General features: G+C 31.3%; 1 protein-coding gene and 1 pseudogene across 1 annotated transcript; one reads left to right on the forward strand and one right to left on the reverse strand.

Moving 5' to 3' along the window:
* The first annotated feature begins 1,132 nt into the window (after positions 1-1,132).
* LOC108687492 lies at positions 1,133-2,666 on the forward strand (annotated as a pseudogene).
* Positions 2,667-11,508: 8,842 nt separating this feature from the next.
* On the reverse strand, positions 11,509-21,806 carry LOC108687527 (2-oxoisovalerate dehydrogenase subunit beta, mitochondrial). Its single transcript, XM_018193320.1, has 8 exons — positions 21,654-21,806; positions 18,706-18,783; positions 18,182-18,384; positions 17,705-17,860; positions 16,678-16,849; positions 15,356-15,501; positions 12,780-12,866; positions 11,509-11,819 (listed from the first exon to the last, which is right to left on the reverse strand). The coding sequence occupies exons 1-8, from the start codon at positions 21,799-21,801 to the stop codon at positions 11,679-11,681; spliced, it is 1,131 nt and encodes a 376-aa protein (XP_018048809.1). The 5' UTR covers positions 21,802-21,806; the 3' UTR covers positions 11,509-11,678.
* Between the last annotated feature and the right edge of the window lie 42 nt (positions 21,807-21,848).

Consider the following 21,848-nt stretch of genomic DNA (forward strand, 5'->3'; position numbering starts at 1 on the left):
TAGTACAATCTAGTGCAGAAACAGACCAATAGTTTTACATAAAAGTTTTGCTTACGAATGTCTGTTTTAAACTATTATAAATGTGATAGTTTTTTAGCATCATCAAGTTAACTTACATATTTACACTTGTTATTTGAATATACATTATCAAGATTTCCAAGAACCATATATGTGCGAAATACAAGTCGAACTATCAATAAGATAAAGTGCCATCCATACTTTGAGAATCTCTGACATTTACAGGTGTATCAATATAACATAATATTTATGAATATATTCGAATTTCTCTCTCTCTCTCTCTCTCTCTCTCTCTCTCTCTCTCTCTCTCTCTCTTTCTCCTATTCCAATTCTCTTATCCTGCAGATTCCGCATCGCGGAGTAATAAGGAGATCAAACTCAAGCGGCCACAAAAAAAATGGGAAACACGGTATAGAAAAACCTATGGAAAATCCGGCAAATATGATTTTAGTGCCATCGCACCTTGCAGGAAAAGTTAGAAGTATTGACTACAATATCATGTATGTTGTGTAGTAGATGTGATCTGTGACTATGTGACAGTCAATACTTCCAACTTTTCTCGCAATACTTCCAACTTTTCTCGTAATAATACTAAAATCTGTCGGATTTTCCTACACCGTGTTTTGAGCCTTTTTAAGGGCTCCGGACAATAAAAGGAACAGGGAACAGAGAATAAGAATTTCAACCTATCAGAAATCATGTATTGTGGAATACACAGTTTCTGATAGATTGAAATTTTTACACTTCTTATTACTCTATGCTCCGCACATAGCAATATCACGCGGGTAGTTCTTTCCTCCCCCCCCCTTATCTAGACGTATTTTTTCCCTCTCTTATTCCGTGGTTTCCCCCCTCGCACTATCACTTATGCAGAGTTTAGGATTAGAAGAACTTACGCTAGATGTATAATTAGAGCATTTAATTACTAAAAAAAAATGTAAAAATATAAAACAGGTGCTGGAAATGTGCAGACAGTCGCTTCTAGATATTGATATCAACAACATTGCTAGCCTGCTATTTATTTCATTAATCACTTTCGCGAACAGTTTTATTGAACTTTAATAAGTATCATTCTAATTCTTATAAAATATAAAGTTTTCGAGTAATACTTATCATGGAATACTGGTCAATTTCAGTGTTATCAAACGTGATTAGTGTTCTTATTATTTATTAGTTGTTCAGAAAGTTTAATTTTTTTTAAAAGACATGGTATTATCCATTTACCATCTATTCCAATACTAAGTGTCATGGTACAATTATATTTTGCCGAATTACATTTTGTATTATAATTATATTTTGTCATTTGCCAATTTCACAAGAAAAATATACAATCTGAATCGAGATGCAAAATACATTGGATTCTACGCTACAACGAAGCCAGTTATTATGCTCCGTGATCCAGAAGTAATCAAGAATGTTATCATCAAGAATTTCGATTCGTTTACCAATAATTCTGTTTTCGTTGATGTTAATGACTATATACTTTCACAGAATCTGTTTGGCTTACAAAACACAAAGTGGCGGCATGTAAAAAACCTACTATCTCCGTTTTTTACATTCAGTAAGATGAAGATTATGTTTTCTTTGATGTCGAAATATGCTGCGGATTTTGCTAAATTGATGTCAACATTATCAGCAGATAAAAGCGACGTTAATATGAAAGATATCTTCGATAGATATACAAACGATGTTATTGCTTTATATTTACGGAATGAAGATCGATTCTATTCTATAAGAGATCCGACAAATAAGTTCTATGTTTGTGGCAAAGATATAACTTATGTATCAGCAATACTCATCATAAAGTATTTTTATTAGAGCCTTTCCGAAGCTCGGACGAATACTTAATATAAAACTTTTAAATAATCAAAAAATGAAATATTTTGAAAGCAGGATAAAGAACGAGATTGCCATTCGCGATGCAGCACATTTTACGTTTAGATATGATACAATTAATGTTGGATAATAGAGGCAAAGAGGGTCGAATACAATTGGACGATATTGTCGCGCAAGCCTATGCTTTCTATTTCGCTGGCTTTGAAACTAGTTCAAGCGTGATGTTCTTTATAACATATCAAATCGTAGCTAATCCAAGTGTTCAAATTAAATTGCGACAAGAGATAGATGAGCTCTTGGACGAATCGGATGGAAACGCAACTTACGAGGCTGTTAATAAACTCAAATATTTAGATGCAGTAATAAAGGAAGCTCTCAGACTTTTTTCACAATCTGTTACAGAAAGAGTGTGTGGAAAAGCTTATAAATTGTCACCTGCATTGCCGGGTGAGAAGTCTTTCACTATAAACAAGGGCATGATTATTTGGATTCCGTTGTATGCGATTCATCATGATAAAAAATATTACGATAATCCTGAAGAATTTCGTCCAGAAAGATTTTTAAATAATAATCAGGACAATAATTATGGATCTTCATTTTATTTTTCATTTGGATTAGGATCGAGAATGTGCATTGGCAGAAGATTCAGTTTATTGATGATCAAAGTCATGCTATTTCATTTATTAGCACGATGTGAACTGAAACAGTGCGCCAAAACTCTGTCAATTAAATTTAGCGAGAAAAATTTGCTAACGAAGGATAGATTTTGGTTGAATATTCAACATAGAAATGACAAGTACAATAGAGATTAGAACTCGATAGCATTTCTAGCAAATGAGAATGGATTAAAATGGATTAGATTTTCAGAAATACAGATTCATGAATGTTAAAATAAATTCTTTTCAATCCTGAATGCATTTTTATTCATTTATAGGAATTGCGTGAAACAAATGTCTATTCTTTTCAATTTTTAATGTATTTTTATTTATTTATAGGAATGGCATGGAGTATATTTCTATGCTTTTCAATTTAAAAATAATATTATAGTATTTTGTGCGTATCGTGAATATTGCTCAGTTCAAAATTGTGAATAGCAAATGCAATTTTTCAATCCAGTTAAATTAAAAAATAAATCATTTATGTGCCTCGTGAATACGAGCACACGAGAATGAATACCAGCAAACGAGAATAGATTGAAATGAATTGAAATGGATTCAAATTTTCAGAAATATTGATTCACGAATGTTAAAATGAATGCTTTTCAATTCTGAATGCATTTTTATTCATTTATAGGAATTGCATGGAGCGTATCTGTATGCCTTTCAATCTAAAAATAATATTAGCTTTTTCTGTGCACACAAACACAATTGTGAATACTGTTCAATTCAAAATTTTGAATAGGAAATGCAGTTTTTCAATTCAATTGCATTCAATTGAATCCAATTGAATCTAATTAAATAAAAAAAATATATTCGCTATTTAAAATACGCATTCGGATAGAAAAAAATTTTAATCCATTTTAATCCATTCTCGTTTGCTGGGTTCTGCTCAATTCAATATTCTGAATAAGAAATGCAATTTTTCAATCTAATTGAATAAAAAAAGTTTTTTATTTAAAAATAAACCATAAATGCTACTTAAATTAATAATCAAAATTATAAATAGAAAATTTTTCGTTTTAATCCAACTAACTTCAAATTGTAACGTAAAAATAATTGATTCTTTTATTTCTTTTTGGTTAGAAGTAAAATGAATGCTTGATTGAACAAATCAAGTCGAATACAGCCCGAATATTATGCTGATCACACGTATGACATCGGCCAAGCGAGATTAGATTATCCGATACTTATCCAATGTTGTCTCATTGTAATATAAATTGTTTATATTTTATTATATTTGTTAAATGATAATATTTTTATTATATCTATATACTTTCGTGCACTGGTTTAGCTCTGGTTGTAATTGAAGTAGAGAATGAATAACACATTCAAGAAGTGATACAGTGGATAACATAGAAAATTCATAATTTAGATGAGGTTCAAATCCTATTAAGATGCATTTTTTAATACCATTTAAAATAGTTAATTTCAGGCATAATTATTATAAATATCTTAGGAATAAAATTTGTAATCTTTAAATATAAATGTTTTTTTTTTCCAATATTAAACTAGTGTTAGCTCAGATCCAATTCATTTCAATCCATTTTCATGGATTTAAAGTACGCATTAAAAAAATTTTAATCTATTTTAATCTATTCTCGTTTACTGGGTTACTAATTCTTAGAAGTCTAATTTCTTAAGAATATATCCTAGAATATAAATTCATAGAATTTCAACAAGAAATTATTGTATCAATCAAAAAAATATTTGTACGAGGGTGGTTTGAAAAATTCGTATCAAAGTTACAGAGATGGCAATATGGATTTATATTAAGGTTATTTTCAGTTAATAGCATCTCTTGGAAGAATCTCCGAGCTCTGTTGATCAAACATTACTTTATGAAAGGCAAATTGCCTCAGGAGACTAAAGAGAATGCTAAACATTATGATGAATTTGCACCTTCGATTAGAATAATTTATAAATGATTTCAAACATTTCGGAGTGGCCATATGATCACAAGTGATGCTGAACGTTCTGGACATCCTGTTGAGGCCATTACTCCAGAAATCATTGAAGAAATTCATGATATGATGTTGGATAATAGAAGAATGAAGATTGCTAGTGATGGGCATCTCGATTGAATGAATACATAATATTTTGCATCAACATTTAGACATGAAAAAGTTACTCGCAAGATGAGTGCCGTGATTGCTCACAGTTGACCAAAAATGAAATCGTGTAAAGTGTTCCAAAGATCGTTTGCAGTCGTATCAGCGGAATCCACAGGACTTTAGGCGTCGTTTCATCACTGTGGACGAAACATAGATACATCACTACACGCCAGAGATAAAATAACAGTCTAAACAATGGGTTACCAGCAGGGAATCTGCACCAAAGAAGACAAAGACCATTCCTTCGGCCGGGAAGGAAGGTTATGGCAACTGTCTATCGGGATTCACAAAGATCTTCGTCGACTATATGAAACAGAACAAAATTATTACAGATATATTATTCATTATTATTGGAATTCATTATTATTCATCATTATTATTGTTTGAAAATCGAGCTGCAAGAAAAACATTCACGATTGGTCTACAAAAAAGTCCTTTTCCATCACGACAATACGCCAGTTCATTTCTCTGCAGTTGTCGCCGCAAAATTGATGGAATTAAGATTCCAATTCGTTCCGCATCCCTCTTATTCTTCAGATTTGGCTTTCTCGAACTATTACTTGTTCCTCAATTTGAAGAAATGGCTAGCGGGAGATTTTATTCAAATCAGGAGGTGATTGCGGAAATGAAATGCCTATTTTGTACAGTTGAACCAATCCTATTATTCGGAAGAGATTAACAAATTAGAGCAGCATTGGACGAAATATATAAATCTAAAAGGAGACTACATTGAAAAATAAAAAAGTTTTATCCCGAAAAATTAAAAGTTTTCACGGACTTTTCAAACTACCTTCGTATATTATTTATAAATATTTTATCAAAAAATTAACTAGTAGCATTTTAAGAATAAAAACTTTCTCTTTTTACTTATTTGTTACTTATATCAAATTTATCATTGATAGCAATAGATATTTTAATATTTTTGTTACTTATTTATATGATAAATGTTATTTTAATTTTCTGTAAAGTTCTTTCTTTCTTGTTACTGAATTATTCTTCCTTATTAAGAATTACCGAATTACATCATGTAAGCACATATTGTATATGGCAGTGGCGGATTCGCAGAGGGGAGCCATAACCCCCTTAGAATTTTCTTTTTTAAAAATATAACAAAAGGTTATATATACTTTTAATATTTCTAAAATGCTTAATTACAATTTTGATATTCTAAAAATATTTTTTGAATTTTCTAAGTATAAAAAATATAGATTCTTTTTTATATTTTAAAAAGTAAATAAATGAAGTCAGTACTACTTTTATTATTCGCACTGGATGAACAGAGTTCGATATTAATGCCACCATTGTGTAGGCATAAGTTACGTGGCACCAAAGACATAGGGCGCGTTCAAGTCGATAAAGTTGTCTACTCACCAAGCAATTAAACATGTTTGGTTGGATCCAGGTAAAAACCAATTATGCTTATTCGCTCAGCAAGCATATCTAGCATGCTTTGCTTCTTGAACTCGCCCGTAGAGAATGGACTGCGCAATCCATATCTAACTAGTATTTAAATGCAGTCGACAATAATGAGAGAGAGGGACCATAGAAGATGACGGTCAATCTCTCTCTCATTCTTTTTCCCATTACACCATTGAATGAAAAGAGATAGAGATGGCCGTCTTTTATGGTCCCTTTCGCTTACTTTTATTGACCATTTTGACACACGGATTGCGCAGTTCATTCTTTACGTCTTTGCGTAACATCAATCACGCAAAATTCTCGAAGTAGGTATAAAGAGCGTGATGTCAATTAGCCGGAAGTCACCATTTTATATCCTATATCTGTCCTATATGGCAATTTCTCATCTTAACCTATTCTTTCTCTAACATTGTTTTCTTTCTAATTAATAGCAAGGACCCTTTATGGCGGAGCCAAGCATATGCATTGATGCCACTTTCTTTATACTCATTCTATATTAAGAGAAAAGTATATCGTATTTGTGATTATAATTGCATAATTAGGAGCATCATTTTATAGTTATATTGCTATAATGTTAATAATAACCTTATATGTATAGTTCTATCAACCCGTACAAAAATTGTACTATAAATTATGATAATTTCAAATATTAATGTAGTAAAATATAAAAATATGTATGATAAATAAAATAATCATTTTATGTGATAATTGCAATCATAATTATAATGAATTTAATCATTTTTTCAACATTCATTTACTATAATAAGCACTCGTTATTTGAAAGATATGTTGGCGTAGTTTCTACATATAAAAAGGCGATTCATGATACTATATTGATGATAATGTCAAAAAATATTCAAATACTGTTCACTTCATTTGGTCGACAAAAAAATGAAAATAAGAAACTGAATTTTAGTAAAACAAAGATATATAGCTTACTATGAATACACATCTTATTACAATTTATGTAATTATTTAATTATTTATATATATTTACTTAAAATTTATTTATATTCAAACACATAAATGAAAAAATGCCATATTCGATCGAAGCAAATTTTAGTGCTCAAATATTTTACTTATTTGAATTTATATACCTTCTGATTCTGCATATCGTGCGTCAAAAATTTTTTGATTCGAAAACGCATTATATGAGCAGAATAATAATATCGCTTTTATTAAATTGTATAAGCAAAATAAGATTTGAGCATTAAGATTCGTTTCGAATAATGGCATTCTTCATTGAATGAAAAATGCCATATTTAATTGTGTTTTAAGTTTTAATCTTATCTTATTTATTTCCTTTGTTTATTTCTATTCTACAAATTAATATATTTTATAATATAAAAATTATTTATAGAGAGATCTTTATAAATAAATTTGGTATTCAGGAGGAAAAAAATATTATTCATTCATAAGCTGTTGATTTTCTGGAACAATTAATCGATGCGGAATCCATAAAGAAAGATCTGAGAGAGACAATGCAAACAAGACAAATACGAATGTGTAAACATTTTTATACGTATAAAAAAAGTATTTCAAGGGTTTATGTTTAATGGTAATAATATACATATTTACAATATGTTTCAATAATAAATAAAATAAATATTTTAATGCACAATGCTTGTTTATTTATTATATTCTTCTAATATAGTTGCGCGTATATTCGAAATTTATATTGCAGTATCAATAACTCTTATTAATAAACAGTTATGAAATTAATTTCAGATTTTTATTATGCAATACTGAGGCCTTACTCATGACAAATACGGAAAATCATATGATATAATTTATAAATATGTGATAATAACATAAAGTATAGACAACATAAATTACGCTAATTGATAACTAGCGTTGATTCCTATCGCTTGTACTTTATTATTATCATATGTTTCTAAATTGTTCAATTAAAGGAATCTATAAAAAACTTATTAGTTTTTTGTTAGTTTGTAATTTTTCATATAGTATACTTATGTAATATATATTACAGTTTTTCATATATATATATGATATTTAAGAATAAGTCTTCAGATCTAAACAGTATCAAAAATATTAATATTGATTCTCAATACTATAATAATAATAATACTGTACCAAAAATCTATACTATTTATATTATCTAAAATTAAATAATATAGATTGTAGATATATATTGTAGATTTTTGGTACAGTATTATTACAGTATTGAGAATCAATATTAATATTTGTACTGAACTTGGTATTGTTTCGGTCCTATATACTCCCATGTAATCCCATACTGCCATAGTAATAGAAACAATATCGATATTTGATATGCATTTTTGCTGTTACGATCATTGTGTACAATAATCTCGTACTGTATCAAGAATCAATAATATCAAGAATCAATATATCGATATTTGATACAATGTATATACTGATTTTTGGTATTGTTACAATATTGTACATCTTGTACTGTAATAGTACTGTATTATGAATCTTGGCCAGTTGCTATCATCCTAGCATTTCTCAGATACCATATCAGTACTGGTATTCAATATCGCGTCGGTACTAAATACTGAAAATTGAACCAATACTTCGCTGGTATTTAATTCCTACTTAGGTATTTACATACTTAGGTATTTGGTAACAATAAATAGCTAAAAAATATATTTTAAAAAAATGGAAAACCAATCATTTTCAAATAGTTGTGTGTGTGTGTGTGTGTGTGTGTGTGTGTGTGTGTGTGTGTAACTACAATATATTAATAACACATTCAATTGTACTTCTAATTATAAATTTAATTGATCAAATTTACTATACGTATTATCAAAATTAAAAAGAAAATTGTAAAAGTAATTATTTGCACTAAATGTTTGGCAACACTATACACATATTGGAAAAAACAGATTTGGTTGAATTAACTGAAATTGTGGTGGATGATGAACGATCTATTTTAATTAATTTTAATTAATTTTACTAGATTTCTGGTTAAATCTATCAGAATTCTGATTGAAATAATCAATTCTCAATTTACTAGAATCTAACCTTCTATCAATTTAAATTTAACTAGAAATCTGATAAACTCAACTAGAATTCTGGATCGTTCATTTTCCATCGCAATTCCAGTTAATTCAAAATATTTTTTTTCCATGTAGCAATAATATATTTGATCACATTTACATAAATAATAATTTATTGTAACATTTTTCTTAAAAAAAAAACTATAAGAATAAGAATTATATTATAGTCAAAGCTGGTCACACATGTTTAAAAATAAAATATGTAATACTCAGATCGCAGCGAAACGAAACACGCCACGGTCGGACGATCTCTCGAGACTAAAGACAATCACTTTGTCATTATCATTTTCTAACTATGTTAATAAATACCAGCATATTATTTCGTTTCCATGTAATCTCTTCAAATATTAATAATATTAAATTGGTAGCAAAGGATGAAATTAAGAATGGTTACAGTAGGAAGTATAAGTATAACGTTGACAATGTCTCGATCACAAGCATGCGATTAGCTCAGCGTAAATGTATTAAACTATCATTCTAAATATAAATCTCGTAGATTCAAATCTTACTGACAAGCGATGCGTTTTTTAATAATTAATTGTAGTTAATAAGAATATAGGTATGCAAAACAGTAAATAATAAATTGAGATGGAAAAATAAAAAGTAATAATAACAAAAAAATTATATTTTATATTTAAAATTATATATTCGTTAAGATATATCTTCGTTAAGATATATATTTTTTTATTACGTAAAAGGAATTGTTTGGTCACAATTATTTCGTTTAAAACAATTAATAATTTGATTATATTTGTCATATGATTTCGTAATAATCATCTAACTTTGCTACCAATTTTTAAATCTTAGTAGTAATAGATGAGTCTACTTTTAATTATGTTTATTATTACAACATTTTATAATATAATTTATTATATGCAAATACGATTTATGTGTAAGATAACCATACAATGTAATTGAATGAATGCATATAATATTATGGTCATAATTAGTGTTCAGATTACTATAATTCATTATAGTCAAAATATTTATAAATTTATGGTTGTCTAAAAAATGACAATAAATTATAGTTAAATTATGGTTATTCCAATCATTTTTTTTTCTCAATATTGTTAAGAATAGTAAATCATACTTCCGGAGAAGTATTGATTCATAACCGTCGTCGAATCGAAGAGAGTAAGAATCTCTCGACTTTCGATGTCTGTGGTCGCATCGACACCATATGTTAGCGTGTAAAAGCCATTGCTCTATTCTCGCAAAAATCGACTAATAAAAAGGTAACTCGTCGACCTTCGATATAGTCTATGCTTCGCGGCGACTGGTTCTCTATCTCTTTTCCACTGCTACTAGGTCTCTCCCTGTCTCTCCCAGTTTTTCTTCTCTTTCTTTCTCTCATTGCACACCGCGTGTGTGTACGTGTGTTCGTCGCTCTGCCAACTTTCACGTATCATAATATATAGTGAAAGAATGTGGTTTCCCTTTCAAATTACAAAATATGCCACGAGTGTGCAGTTCAGTACACTTCCTTTTCTTTAATTTCGCCTTTTTTTTACGTTATCTCGATAAGTTTTTAAATTTTTTCAATCGTCTACTTTTGAAAGCAACATGCAATTAGTAATCGAAAGTAACAATAGATCAACTTTTAGAAGCAAATGAAAAGGAAAAAATTTTGTAACTTTGCGTTTACGTCTGTCGCTAACCTAATGTCTCTTGTATTCGTTTCTTTGACTTGAAATCTGAATTTTCTTCTTCAGTCTTTTTTTTACGCCTTCATTCAAAAGTACATCCTATTGAAACATGAGGCTCTAAAAGTTTAAACTGGAAAGGACAGTGCTTGGGACCGAAACCTTGATTGAGATATTACATTGCCACGGCGCGCGTACAATCGGTGCGCAGTTTTATTATTAAAGAAGGACTTGACCCAGATTTTATCGGTGAGAAAAAAAAGATACCTAGGCGATCCATCCTGAATGTCTGTCTGACATCTTTGTCGAGCGGCGCATTATTGCCTCTGGCGACGATTTGTATCATCTTTCATGTTATTAATTTAGACAAGAGGGATGGATTTATGTGGGTTGTGACTAACTGGGTCAGGGACATCCGCATGGGTTTACGCGTATAATGTATATTATAGTCAGGTTATTCGGATTCATATTTCCTTATGATGAAAGATATATGTATGTATATGCTTTATTTATTCCAGATAAGTAATAGTATTAACAAGACTAAATTAATAGTTTACTGTGTATGTTTAACAGTGTAAACGTGTTTTACAAATATGAGCGATTACGCGAGTTACATTATGAGCGGTAATTTGTTATACATAAACGATAAAATAACCGTGTAAAGTGTATACGGCGGATTTTAAGCGATTATTATTTTCTTTACTTCGCTTTTTTGCATCATGTAATCTTTCAGATAATTGATGAAGAAGAAAGGAGATATTCATATTAAAATTATGGAAGATTATTCTATGATTGTTGTTTGGATTTGTTGATTTAAAAAATGTTAAATGTTTTATTGATAATAAAAACGTATGTTTTTAGCGTAATTTAAGGATATTTTGCGGGCAACAGGCTCACAATTTCTTCTGAATTTTTCCACTGTAACTGTCATGGCCACCCTTTGTCTCAACCTCAGTACTTAATACTGTCTCGAACAGCCGCAAAACAACGCCACTTGTCCGGTAGGTAGAACGATTCGAAGATATGCGGGAAAGGACAGTCCCATCCTGTGACCCTTTGAATCGGTGCCTCCAGATACAGGAAGCACTCCATCTGCATTACAATTTGACAATGCAGTCAGAGTAACTTAGTGATTCAGCCCACGATTAGTTTTACAGCTTTTCTGTCGTGCAACTTTCTAATTTATAAGAATCGATATCGATTAATTCGCGAACAACAAGGAGACTTGAGATGCAAGACTAATCACTGTTAAAAACTGGTTTGGAGAACTGTTAGGCGTTGTAACATTACCATCCCACGCGTCATTTTATCTCGCTGAAGACTTCCGACTCAAACAGTCCTCACGCGCTGCCTATGTTAGAATCACGCGATAGATCTGATGGCTGTTGCGTAAAATAGTGTCTACAATTTTTTATAGAGATTTTAAGCTTTAAGTTTTAAGAAATTAATCAATCACACGCCGGTATTTATAGTTCTTAAGAACGAACTACTAACTCTCTTAATATCTTAAGAAATTAATACTTTTGATTGATTCATGACATTAAGACTGTTTTAAAACTGTTTTACTTAAGACAGTTTTAAATATAGAGAATCGACTATGAATACCTATCATAATCGATTTGTCTTCTTGCAATCAAATGTAAGTTCGAATCCAGAATAGGTGTTTTAAGCCTTAAGCCGTAAGAAATTGATCAACTACAGTCGAATAGGAGGAGAATAATTGATTGGGGTTGTGTGTCCATTTCTTATGATTTAAGGCTTAAAAATCTATTGTAGATCCGGATTGAATTCCTTACGATTTGAGGCTTAAAGCTTACTCTCTTTTAAAGTGAGTTATTACTCTATAAAGAGTGAAATGTGTCATTCCTAAGATTAAAAAATTGAGGTTTTTCAAGATTAGCTTAATTTTCATTCTGTAGAGAGAGAATTTAGAGGGTAAATTTTACTTACTCTCTTAAAATCTTATTGTAAACACCGTATTAGATATTTTTATTTTATCATAAGACGCAAAAAATCTGAAAACTCTACGATGTGAATCCGTGAATACGTTACCTGAATCGTCGCAGCTATTTCTGCCCCGAATCCATTCGTCATCGGCGCTTCGTGGGCGATGATAACGCGTCCGGTTTTCTTCACTGACTGTAACATTCAAACATATAATACATCGTATCATGCATATATGGTAATTTATTATTGGTCTCTAGCCGCCGCGGGTTTAATTCGCATGTGATTTACATCCCGTCCCACATTGCGGTACAATAATAACTTCACATGCACGGCCGATGCCATGCGCTAAACGGGCGCATTAACGACGTCGCTGATGACGGCATGAACCGTTTTGTAACAGCTATCAAATGCGGGTTTACGACGTGATCGACGTTGTAGAAATATACACCGGAACAGCCGGTGCGATCGGGACACATAGGTACATCTATGCCCCTTTTGTGCGCATATATGTGTGCATGTATGCCCGTCCTGTAAATCATTGACAAAGGTAACTAGACAGATAAGCGCGACTGAACGCTGAATACAGGTTCCTATGACATTTTCGATTCGCGCCGACCTTCCCTGCAACTTTCAGGAGTTACAATCTTTCGTTACGGATACACCCCGCAGAAAATCTACGTCTCTATATTTATCGGATTGATATTTATGGATTTCTGCATGTCTACTATTAACCTTTATTAATAGGCGTCTTACTGTCACGATAAATGTTTGAATTATTACCCCTTCCTTTAATGTTCAATCCCTTTCAAATGTCTAAGGAGAATAACATCAATTGACTTTGCGTTTACAATGCTTAGGAAATCGACAACACTAATTGCATCTCTCCCTTTTACTTATTAAGTGTGACAAGATATTAAAAGAAGGATATTTTATTATATACTTAATCTGATGTAATATATTACGTAAATAATAATATTTATTTTTTCAAGAAGCTGGGCATTTTTGTAAGATATAAAAAATTATTGTTATTAAGTAATTGTAATTGTTGCTATTATATATTCCAAAATTCATTGCTATTGAAAATCTGCACGTAATATAAATTATAGATTTTCAGAGCTGACAGTGAATTGGAACATAGCTTTAATAACGATAATTTTTAATGGCAAGTTTAATTAATAGTGGCGAACAGGAGCCTTAAAATAAAAATTCTGATTGGGACTATTTGAATTGAGTTGATGATTAATCACGCGATGATTAATAATCCAATATTTCATACTTTCGTGTTTATGAATCATTCATTTTTAACCCTTTGTTAGCTAACAATTGGGCTCATTCAATTATAAATTTTTTTGTCAAAAATGTTTACAATTTTCTTTATCTCAAAGAAAACAAGAAAATCAAGATATAATATATTTCATATGAACTGAATCATGACAAAAAATAAATTCGATCAATAATTGATCAAAATGACATCAAATTAACATTATTTTGTCTTTCTTGTTCTCCTTAGGATATTACATCTGCAAAAGATAATTCTTAAAATATATTTACAATTAGTACTTATTAATTCTTTTTTATATACGAATTATGTCATTTTCGTTCCTTGAAATTAATTAGTGCTTTTTAATTAACATAAATTAAATAAATGAGATTAAATCTTACAAATTCAGTATTAGTAACTGTGTTTGGCTTCAACTCCGAAAGGAGTTAATCAAATTTAATCGATGCGATTCTTTCAACTTCACACGAGGTTTTTCGTAGAAGCAACATATCAGAATTTTGTTCTGCGAGAGCTGCAATTTTTCTCGTTGTGAAATCGTGCGACGTTTCGCAGACAAGCATGTCGAAAAATAGACAAGACGACGAATCCGCAACTGTATCGAAATTGTGGCAAAACGGTTTTCAATTACGATCATCTCGTCATGTGTGTATGCGCGTGTACAATGTACATAATATAGCGGTGATTTGCAAGCCCGCGAGTGGATATCACGGTACGATCGAGCATATCATTAGCGACCTGTGATCGATTAACATAAATCAGCACGATTATTAGCGTCTATAGAAATCTTATCGTAATCTGATGGAGCATACGAGCGCGGGTCAGCTTTGCTTGATCACCATGACCACTTCTCATTTTACTTTAATAGAACGCGACGCGCATCTGCCTCTCTATTGTCGATGACACGCCGCCGCGTCATGGAAGATTGCGATCCTCGCGCGACGACAATGAATCCTCACGCGGTCGTGGGAAGAATTGGTTTCCGATATTTCTTTACCGATGTCTCGCGATGTTCCAACAATGCATACAAATAGTGTGAAAAAGACTTCAATTGTGTCTCTCGTATCTTGCGTGGGTGTAAACCAGACGATTTTCTACGATGTAGAAACGCGCGTTTCGGCATTCATAATCGCGACGCATTCATCACCGAGCTTCAAATTAAGAGTTCAAATCTCAGAGTTTCAAATTAAATTGAGGGAACGGAGCAAAAAATAGATTTCACGCGATCGTTCGATCTTTTGAAATGAAATTGAAATTTGGTTAACCATGGAGGACGCCCACGAGATCGTCACAACGATAACGGAAAGAACATAAGCGAGAAAGATACGTCGGACTTCTCGCCTTAAGCGGAATCATCGAATCGATCTTGTTCTTTCTTAAGGAAATGGCCGTTATTGCCCACCTTGCACACAAGTTCCGCGTCCCAAGGTAGAATGGAGACGAGGTCTATCACTTCGCAGGATACACCGAGTTTTTCCTGGACTAGGTCGGCCACCTCCAGCAATATGTGCACCTGAGTGCCCCAGCCAATGAGTGTCACGGCATCACCTATGCGACAAAAAACCAAAGATGTATTCGTGTGTACATACGCGAATACATACGGTTGTAATCATGGATGAAAGCGTGCATTTCTTCTCGTCTGTATCCTGTTTCAGGACCGGTTACATCAAGCGAGATCATCAACGATATAATGGAAGGACGCGATCGCACTTGGTAAATTATATTCGCTTCTCGCGTTCGAAAATGCGAATAGTTATCTTCTATGACTTCAAATAACACCTTCTGAAGTGTTATTTTTTTGTTCGACGGCGCTCTTTACATTATTCACCGCATTTCGCGGTGAATAATGTAAAGAGTGATGCTGATATGCTCTAAACATTTCTCCGAAGAATGATTTTACACAACCGCAAATTTATTCATAGTGTATTTATTCATAGTGTATAATCATTTCCGCGTAATCTGAAGATGCAAAGAGAACTTCTAATAATACTTATTAATTATAAATACGTTGCATCAAAGACAAGAACTCGCAGATAGAAACGTTTTAATCAATGTCATTAAAATTTGATTGATAAAATACTATTAATTATCATTTTATTATTAGTATCGAAAGATCAAGAAAAAGGAAAAAAATATTATTTATGAAATTATATAAATAGTAATATAATGTATAGAATTTATTTCTTAAATACAAATATATGTTCTTGTATATAGAAATACAAAGATACATACGAGTTAGATTCCATCATAAATTAAAAATTGTACTAGCACTAGAGAACAAAATGGTGTATTAATTATAAAAGATCCTATTTTAAAATAAAAATAAGTTTAAAATATTTTCCTGATTCATTTTCCACATTCCTTTATTTTATATAATTTTTGTTTCAAAAACTTGCATTATGTATAAACTACATATTTGAAAAGAATTTTAGATTATCGATATAATATTAAAATAATATAATATCAAATAGTGTCAAATAACTCATAATTGAAACATATATGAGTCCTTGGTAATCCTGGGACTTTTCCTAATTTTTAAACAGTAACGATTTGAAATAATTTTATATTTTACAATCTTGTTTTTACAATTTTGATCTTGAAAAATTTAAAAATATGGAACTAACATAATAACAAAAACTGTAGTAGCTGATCCCAAAGAATTCATGTTTCTTTAGCGTTAAAAAATATTCTTGATATGGATTAAATAGACATTTCAAAACTCACCGCTTCTTACAATTTCAGCCTTGCCGATTGCAATCTTATAATGTGCAACGGGTACTTCATCGACTGCTATGCGATACAGAATTTTAGGCTCGAATATAATACAGGGATCCGGCTCGTCGATGCAGCTCAACAAGAGACCCTTTGCGTGCATCGCTCCGCGAGGGACGACGATCTAAAATAAAAAAGAAGGAAGCTCATTAAAAAACGTATATAACGATGTATTTGGGCGAGGCGAGAACACGAGAATCGAGTACCCTTGCGATCCGATAATCATCGACTCCTTAACACATGTCTCAAAACAAGCGTGAAATTGATCGGCTCTGAGTAGCATCGCCGATGATATTATGTCGCATCGCTCCTTTAATAATCGCGATGTACGATAGTGGCGGCTACGTGCATTAGTGTGCGAGTAAAAACTTTCTTCATGCATACGTAAATCGTATACGCTGTACAATATTCATGGAATTTGTTGAGGAAAGTTGTAAACTCACAGTTCTACGGCTGGCGCGAGACATAGCGAGGGTTATACTCGAAGAATGTTCCTGATGATGGAAATTTAATAGCAAAAACTCGTCTCGTTACCAAATCACACGATCAAGAAAATGAATCAATTTTTGAGAAAATAAAATCCAACGTCTCAATCGTCATGTAGCAGTTCATCGAGGCAAATCATAAAAGTTATATGAGGAAAGTTATCAAGAAAATGTTATGACTTTGTTATTAAAAATGACAAATAAAATCATCATGATATTCTTCAAATATGATTTCTGTGTTCTACTTAAGTAGTAGTACAGATCTTGTTCAACATTATGGCAATGATCAACTTGTCAGGCATTTTGTACAAACAGTGAGGCGTGGCCTTTTATGATCTTATTATGAAATCGTCTATCTCGATAAGGAACTTGTCTCGACTATTAACAGAGAAATATCTTAGTCTTAAGACACAGTTGAGGAAACAAGCGGTTCTCGTGTTACGCCCAAAAATAAACAACCGCCATGAATAAACAAAAAACGCATTTCTACTAGCCTTCAAACCGGGACTGTGTGCAAAGTAGGCTTCCGGGCTTTGAGAGTGATAAAGACCACCATGGCCGACGGCTCCACAAGGTGCACGAATCGTAAGCTTGCCGCAGTCAAATAGATTGCCGCTTCGATACCTCATTTTTGCCGCTTCGTTTACCAACTGTAGAAGAAACGTACGCACAGTTAACAGTCGAAGATCCTTATACTCTGTTTAATAATTTGCATTACGAACGGAATACACATTCTGCATTATTTTATACAATCCATTCGCGAAATAGTTGAAAAAACTTTTCAAACTATAAAAAAAAAGTTTTCGCGCTCTCTGCATTTTTTAAGCGAAGATTTCTTTGTTATACTTTTATTTGCACCTTCTTATTATTTAAATTTTCTTAAAACTTTAGATTTCTTTTACCCTAGACGTGTTACAAAATAATAATTATCTGTTATATTAATACTATATGTGCTGTGAATAATGCGACACCTGATCAAAAGCGGGAAATATGTAATCGGCAAATTGTATCTCGGCAATCGCTGATATTCCCGCGTTGGCTAAACCAATTCCGAAACCGGCGATTCCTTGTTCGCAGAGAGGTGTGTTGAAGACACGATTGGCACCGAAACGATTCTTCAAGTCCATTGTGCAGCGAAAGACACCTCCAAATGCCACATCCTCGCCAAACACAACTGAAATTTTAAAAGTAACTATAAACAACTAAGTAATGTTTTCCATTTTTTCCAAAAAATGTAATTATTCTTATTTTAAAGATTTTAACAAAAAGAAAGAGATTCAGCTTTTCTTAGAAAAATTAAATTCTATTAATTTTTATAGACGATTAAATAATTTTCTCTACAACAGTTTAATATTTTTTAATTTTTCGAAATTGAAAAATTGAGAATGAATATTATTAAATACATATTTAGATAGAGAAAATATTTTAATGTATTATATTCGCGTACAGCTGTATTTCGAATTAAAAAAGAGTACAAATACAACAAAATCCTTACCTGAACGTGGATTGTTTTCCAATGTAATATTAAGCCCATGATTTATAGCTTGATACATATTCAGTTTTTGAGTCTCACCTAAAAGCACAACTTTCATGTAATCACATGAATAATGTATAATCAGGGTTGTGTGAAAGATTTTCAGGGCCTTGCCCATATAGCACACTTTATCCTAAAGATGTTCTTTCTTAAAACATTAGGATATTCTGAAGATGATTCTTCAGAACATTCCCTGGATATCTGTGCATGGGTGGTGTAAGGGTAAGGACGGATGCTTTTATCTGTTCATGAATTTAATGTATGTATAGTCAGCAACAGCAAAAGATTGTAACACATTTTTTTCAATGAGTTTCGGAACACTTATCGAGGGATTGGTTATTATTTATGGATCCATAAGTAAGAACCAATCGTTCAATGAATAGATTGCATTTTGAAACCCATTTAAAAAAAATGTTGTAACCTTTTAGTTGCTGACTGTATACATACATCCTTCATAAATGAATGGTTATTTTCTCAGAACGAATATATATACATGTATTGTTCGTAGTTTTAATGAATTAAAAAATAACAAAACAATGAAATAAAGAAAAAAGAATTATTTATCAAATTTATCATAGCTGTCTATTTCCTCATAATTCACTGTACAAGAATTTGAATAATGTATCCAAATAATAATAATTGCTTAACAAGTTTTAAAGCAACTATTGTCAGATTGCACATATTATCATATCATAAGGAAATTATATATATATATATATGTATAGATATGAAAATTGTTTAAATTATTAACATGATTACATATGTACATACATTTATTGTATAACAATGAAGATTAAATTTAAATTGTTTATGAATTATAAATATAAATTGGATAAAAATTAATTTGGATAGAAGTAATAAAAATGATATCTTATTGTTAACCAAAATTTCGGGGTCATTAGGAGCCTTGATGCGGCGGTATGTCTTCTAATCTTTTATATGATCCTATGCATAATTAATAATTTCGGGAATAATAAATTTGGGGATAAATCTTCTAAAATAATTGAACTAAAAAACAATTTCTTGAGGATTTTGTAGGAAGTTTGAAAATCTTTATAAGAACCACTAAATATCATATAACAAGAACTTGAATCATTTTTGTTATGATCTGTTATGTCTTGAATACATATGATATTATTTTATTTAAACAGAATAAAATAATAATGTAATGACTCTTATTATAACAAATATGTAAAAAAAAAACATTAATTTGGTAATTTATCGTCACATTATATCCATTCGTTTTTTAATTTAATTTTGACGTAATATATCCTTGCGATGCATGAATTAAAAAAAGACGATCATCTTCAATAGAGATGAATATTTTAGATCGAATATTTGAATTTTCGTAGAATGTGCCCAAGATTTAAATTTATTTTGTTTTTTATTTTGAAATATATAAATGATCATTTTATTTAAGAGAGAACGAGAAAGAGAAGGGAAAAAAGGAGCAAGAGAAGATAAGAGAGAGTAAGAGAGAATCTATTAAATTGAATATGCGTTTTTTAGTTCTCTCTCTCTCTCTCTCTCTCTCTCTCTCTCTCTCTCTCTCTCTCCCTCTCTCTGTTAACATCCTACACAGCATGGGGAGTTCCCCGCGCCGAGAGCTCATAAAATTTTTGTAGTTTCATTTAAGCTTCAAAAAGTCCTCAGGAACTCGCTTTTAAGAGAGCTTTCCCTGAGAACTTCATTTTGTAGAGAGATTTTTTAAACTTCTCGAGAGCTCAGCAAAATGAACTCTCTTCCAGTTGACATAAATTGAAAGTAATATAACGTTAGGGTTAAAATTTCGTATTCTACAGTATAAATGTAATGAAACACATGGTGTTATATAACAGTTATATTGTGGAATGCGAAATGATAACATTGACGAGATACTATTAAAGATCTAGGCAAATTTTTATAACTTCAATGAGGCTCCGAGGGAATAATTGAAGAGCGATGATATTATCGACAATTAATAAAAATTTACAATTATTAACATAAATATTTCGATAATTTATTATTCATGATTTTTTATTATATAAAAAAATGCTGCATAAATAAGTATGCTTTTAATGCTATAATATCTTATATATTGTCGAAAAATTACAATTTTTTCTTTGCACCACCATCTCTATTGGTAATCAAACTCGGATGGTAACATTAAAATCAGTTTAAAAAAAATTGAGTATTATTAAGTTTTAAACATATATATATACATGTCTACAAAACTAATAAATCATGAAATTAGTACAAAATTTGATTCAACTCTCAGCTCAGTCGACACAAATTGTAAGTAATATATAACATCAATCACCGACCACTGATAACATATTATCAGTTTTTTACTTAAAAAATTAATCACTTAAAAATTTAAATAATCACACGAACTTTCGCAAACGTCGACTGTCTTTAATATAGTATCTCATCAGTCGATGATTGATGTTATATGTTGCTTGCAATTTGTGTCGAATGAACTGAGAGTTGAGTTGAATTTTGTAAGCTCCCTGCAAGCAATATGAACTCCCTAGGAATTCGTTTTGTCAAATTTTATAAGCTCCTCGAGAGCTCAGCAAAATGAACTCACTGGGAACTTAATCGGAGCTTCGTGCTTTGTGAGATTGATATACTTGATTAGAATACGAATGGCACAGTTCATGCTCTACAGTCTATGTCTTTGCATTCTGCATATTAAACTCATTGCGCATGCGTATATACGTATAAATATGTAACTGCCTGAATTAATTGGTTGACAAGTATATACAAAGAAGATATCGATCGATATATCGAATCTTTTATCAGCTGATTTTTATATGGTACACCATACTGTTGATTTCTTACATCTTAACAGAACTTTGCACAAAAAATTTTTTGAAAAAATAATAACATGTTCAGGTGCGTGCAGTGTGGTATAATCGATTACTTACCGGCGACGATCTGTTTTTCACACGGGAAATACTTAAAATGCGTCCCTCTTGCATGGTTTTTTGGGTCGGCGGAAAACTCACTATTATTCAAAAGAAGTTTCCTTCCAGCGTGTCGCAGTCTCGTGCTCAACTTGCTGAGCATCATCATTACTTTATTTATCTCTTTTTCTCCCTCCTTTCGTTTTGGTTCGTTCG

The sequence above is a fragment of the Atta colombica genome, unplaced genomic scaffold (assembly GCF_001594045.1).
Source record: "Atta colombica isolate Treedump-2 unplaced genomic scaffold, Acol1.0 scaffold207, whole genome shotgun sequence".
Classification (NCBI taxonomy): Eukaryota; Metazoa; Arthropoda; class Insecta; order Hymenoptera; family Formicidae; genus Atta; species Atta colombica.

Coding starts and splice junctions, on each gene's coding strand:
- LOC108687527 (XM_018193320.1), bottom strand. CDS start 21,801: ATGATGATGCTCAGCAAGTTGAGCACGAGACTGCGACACGCTGGAAGG. Junction 17,861..18,181: donor TATTTCCCGCTTTTGATCAG/GTGTCGCATTAT, acceptor TTTCTTCTACAG/TTGGTAAACGAAGCGGCAAA. Junction 11,820..12,779: donor AAATAGCTGCGACGATTCAG/GTAACGTATTCA, acceptor ATTGTAATGCAG/ATGGAGTGCTTCCTGTATCT.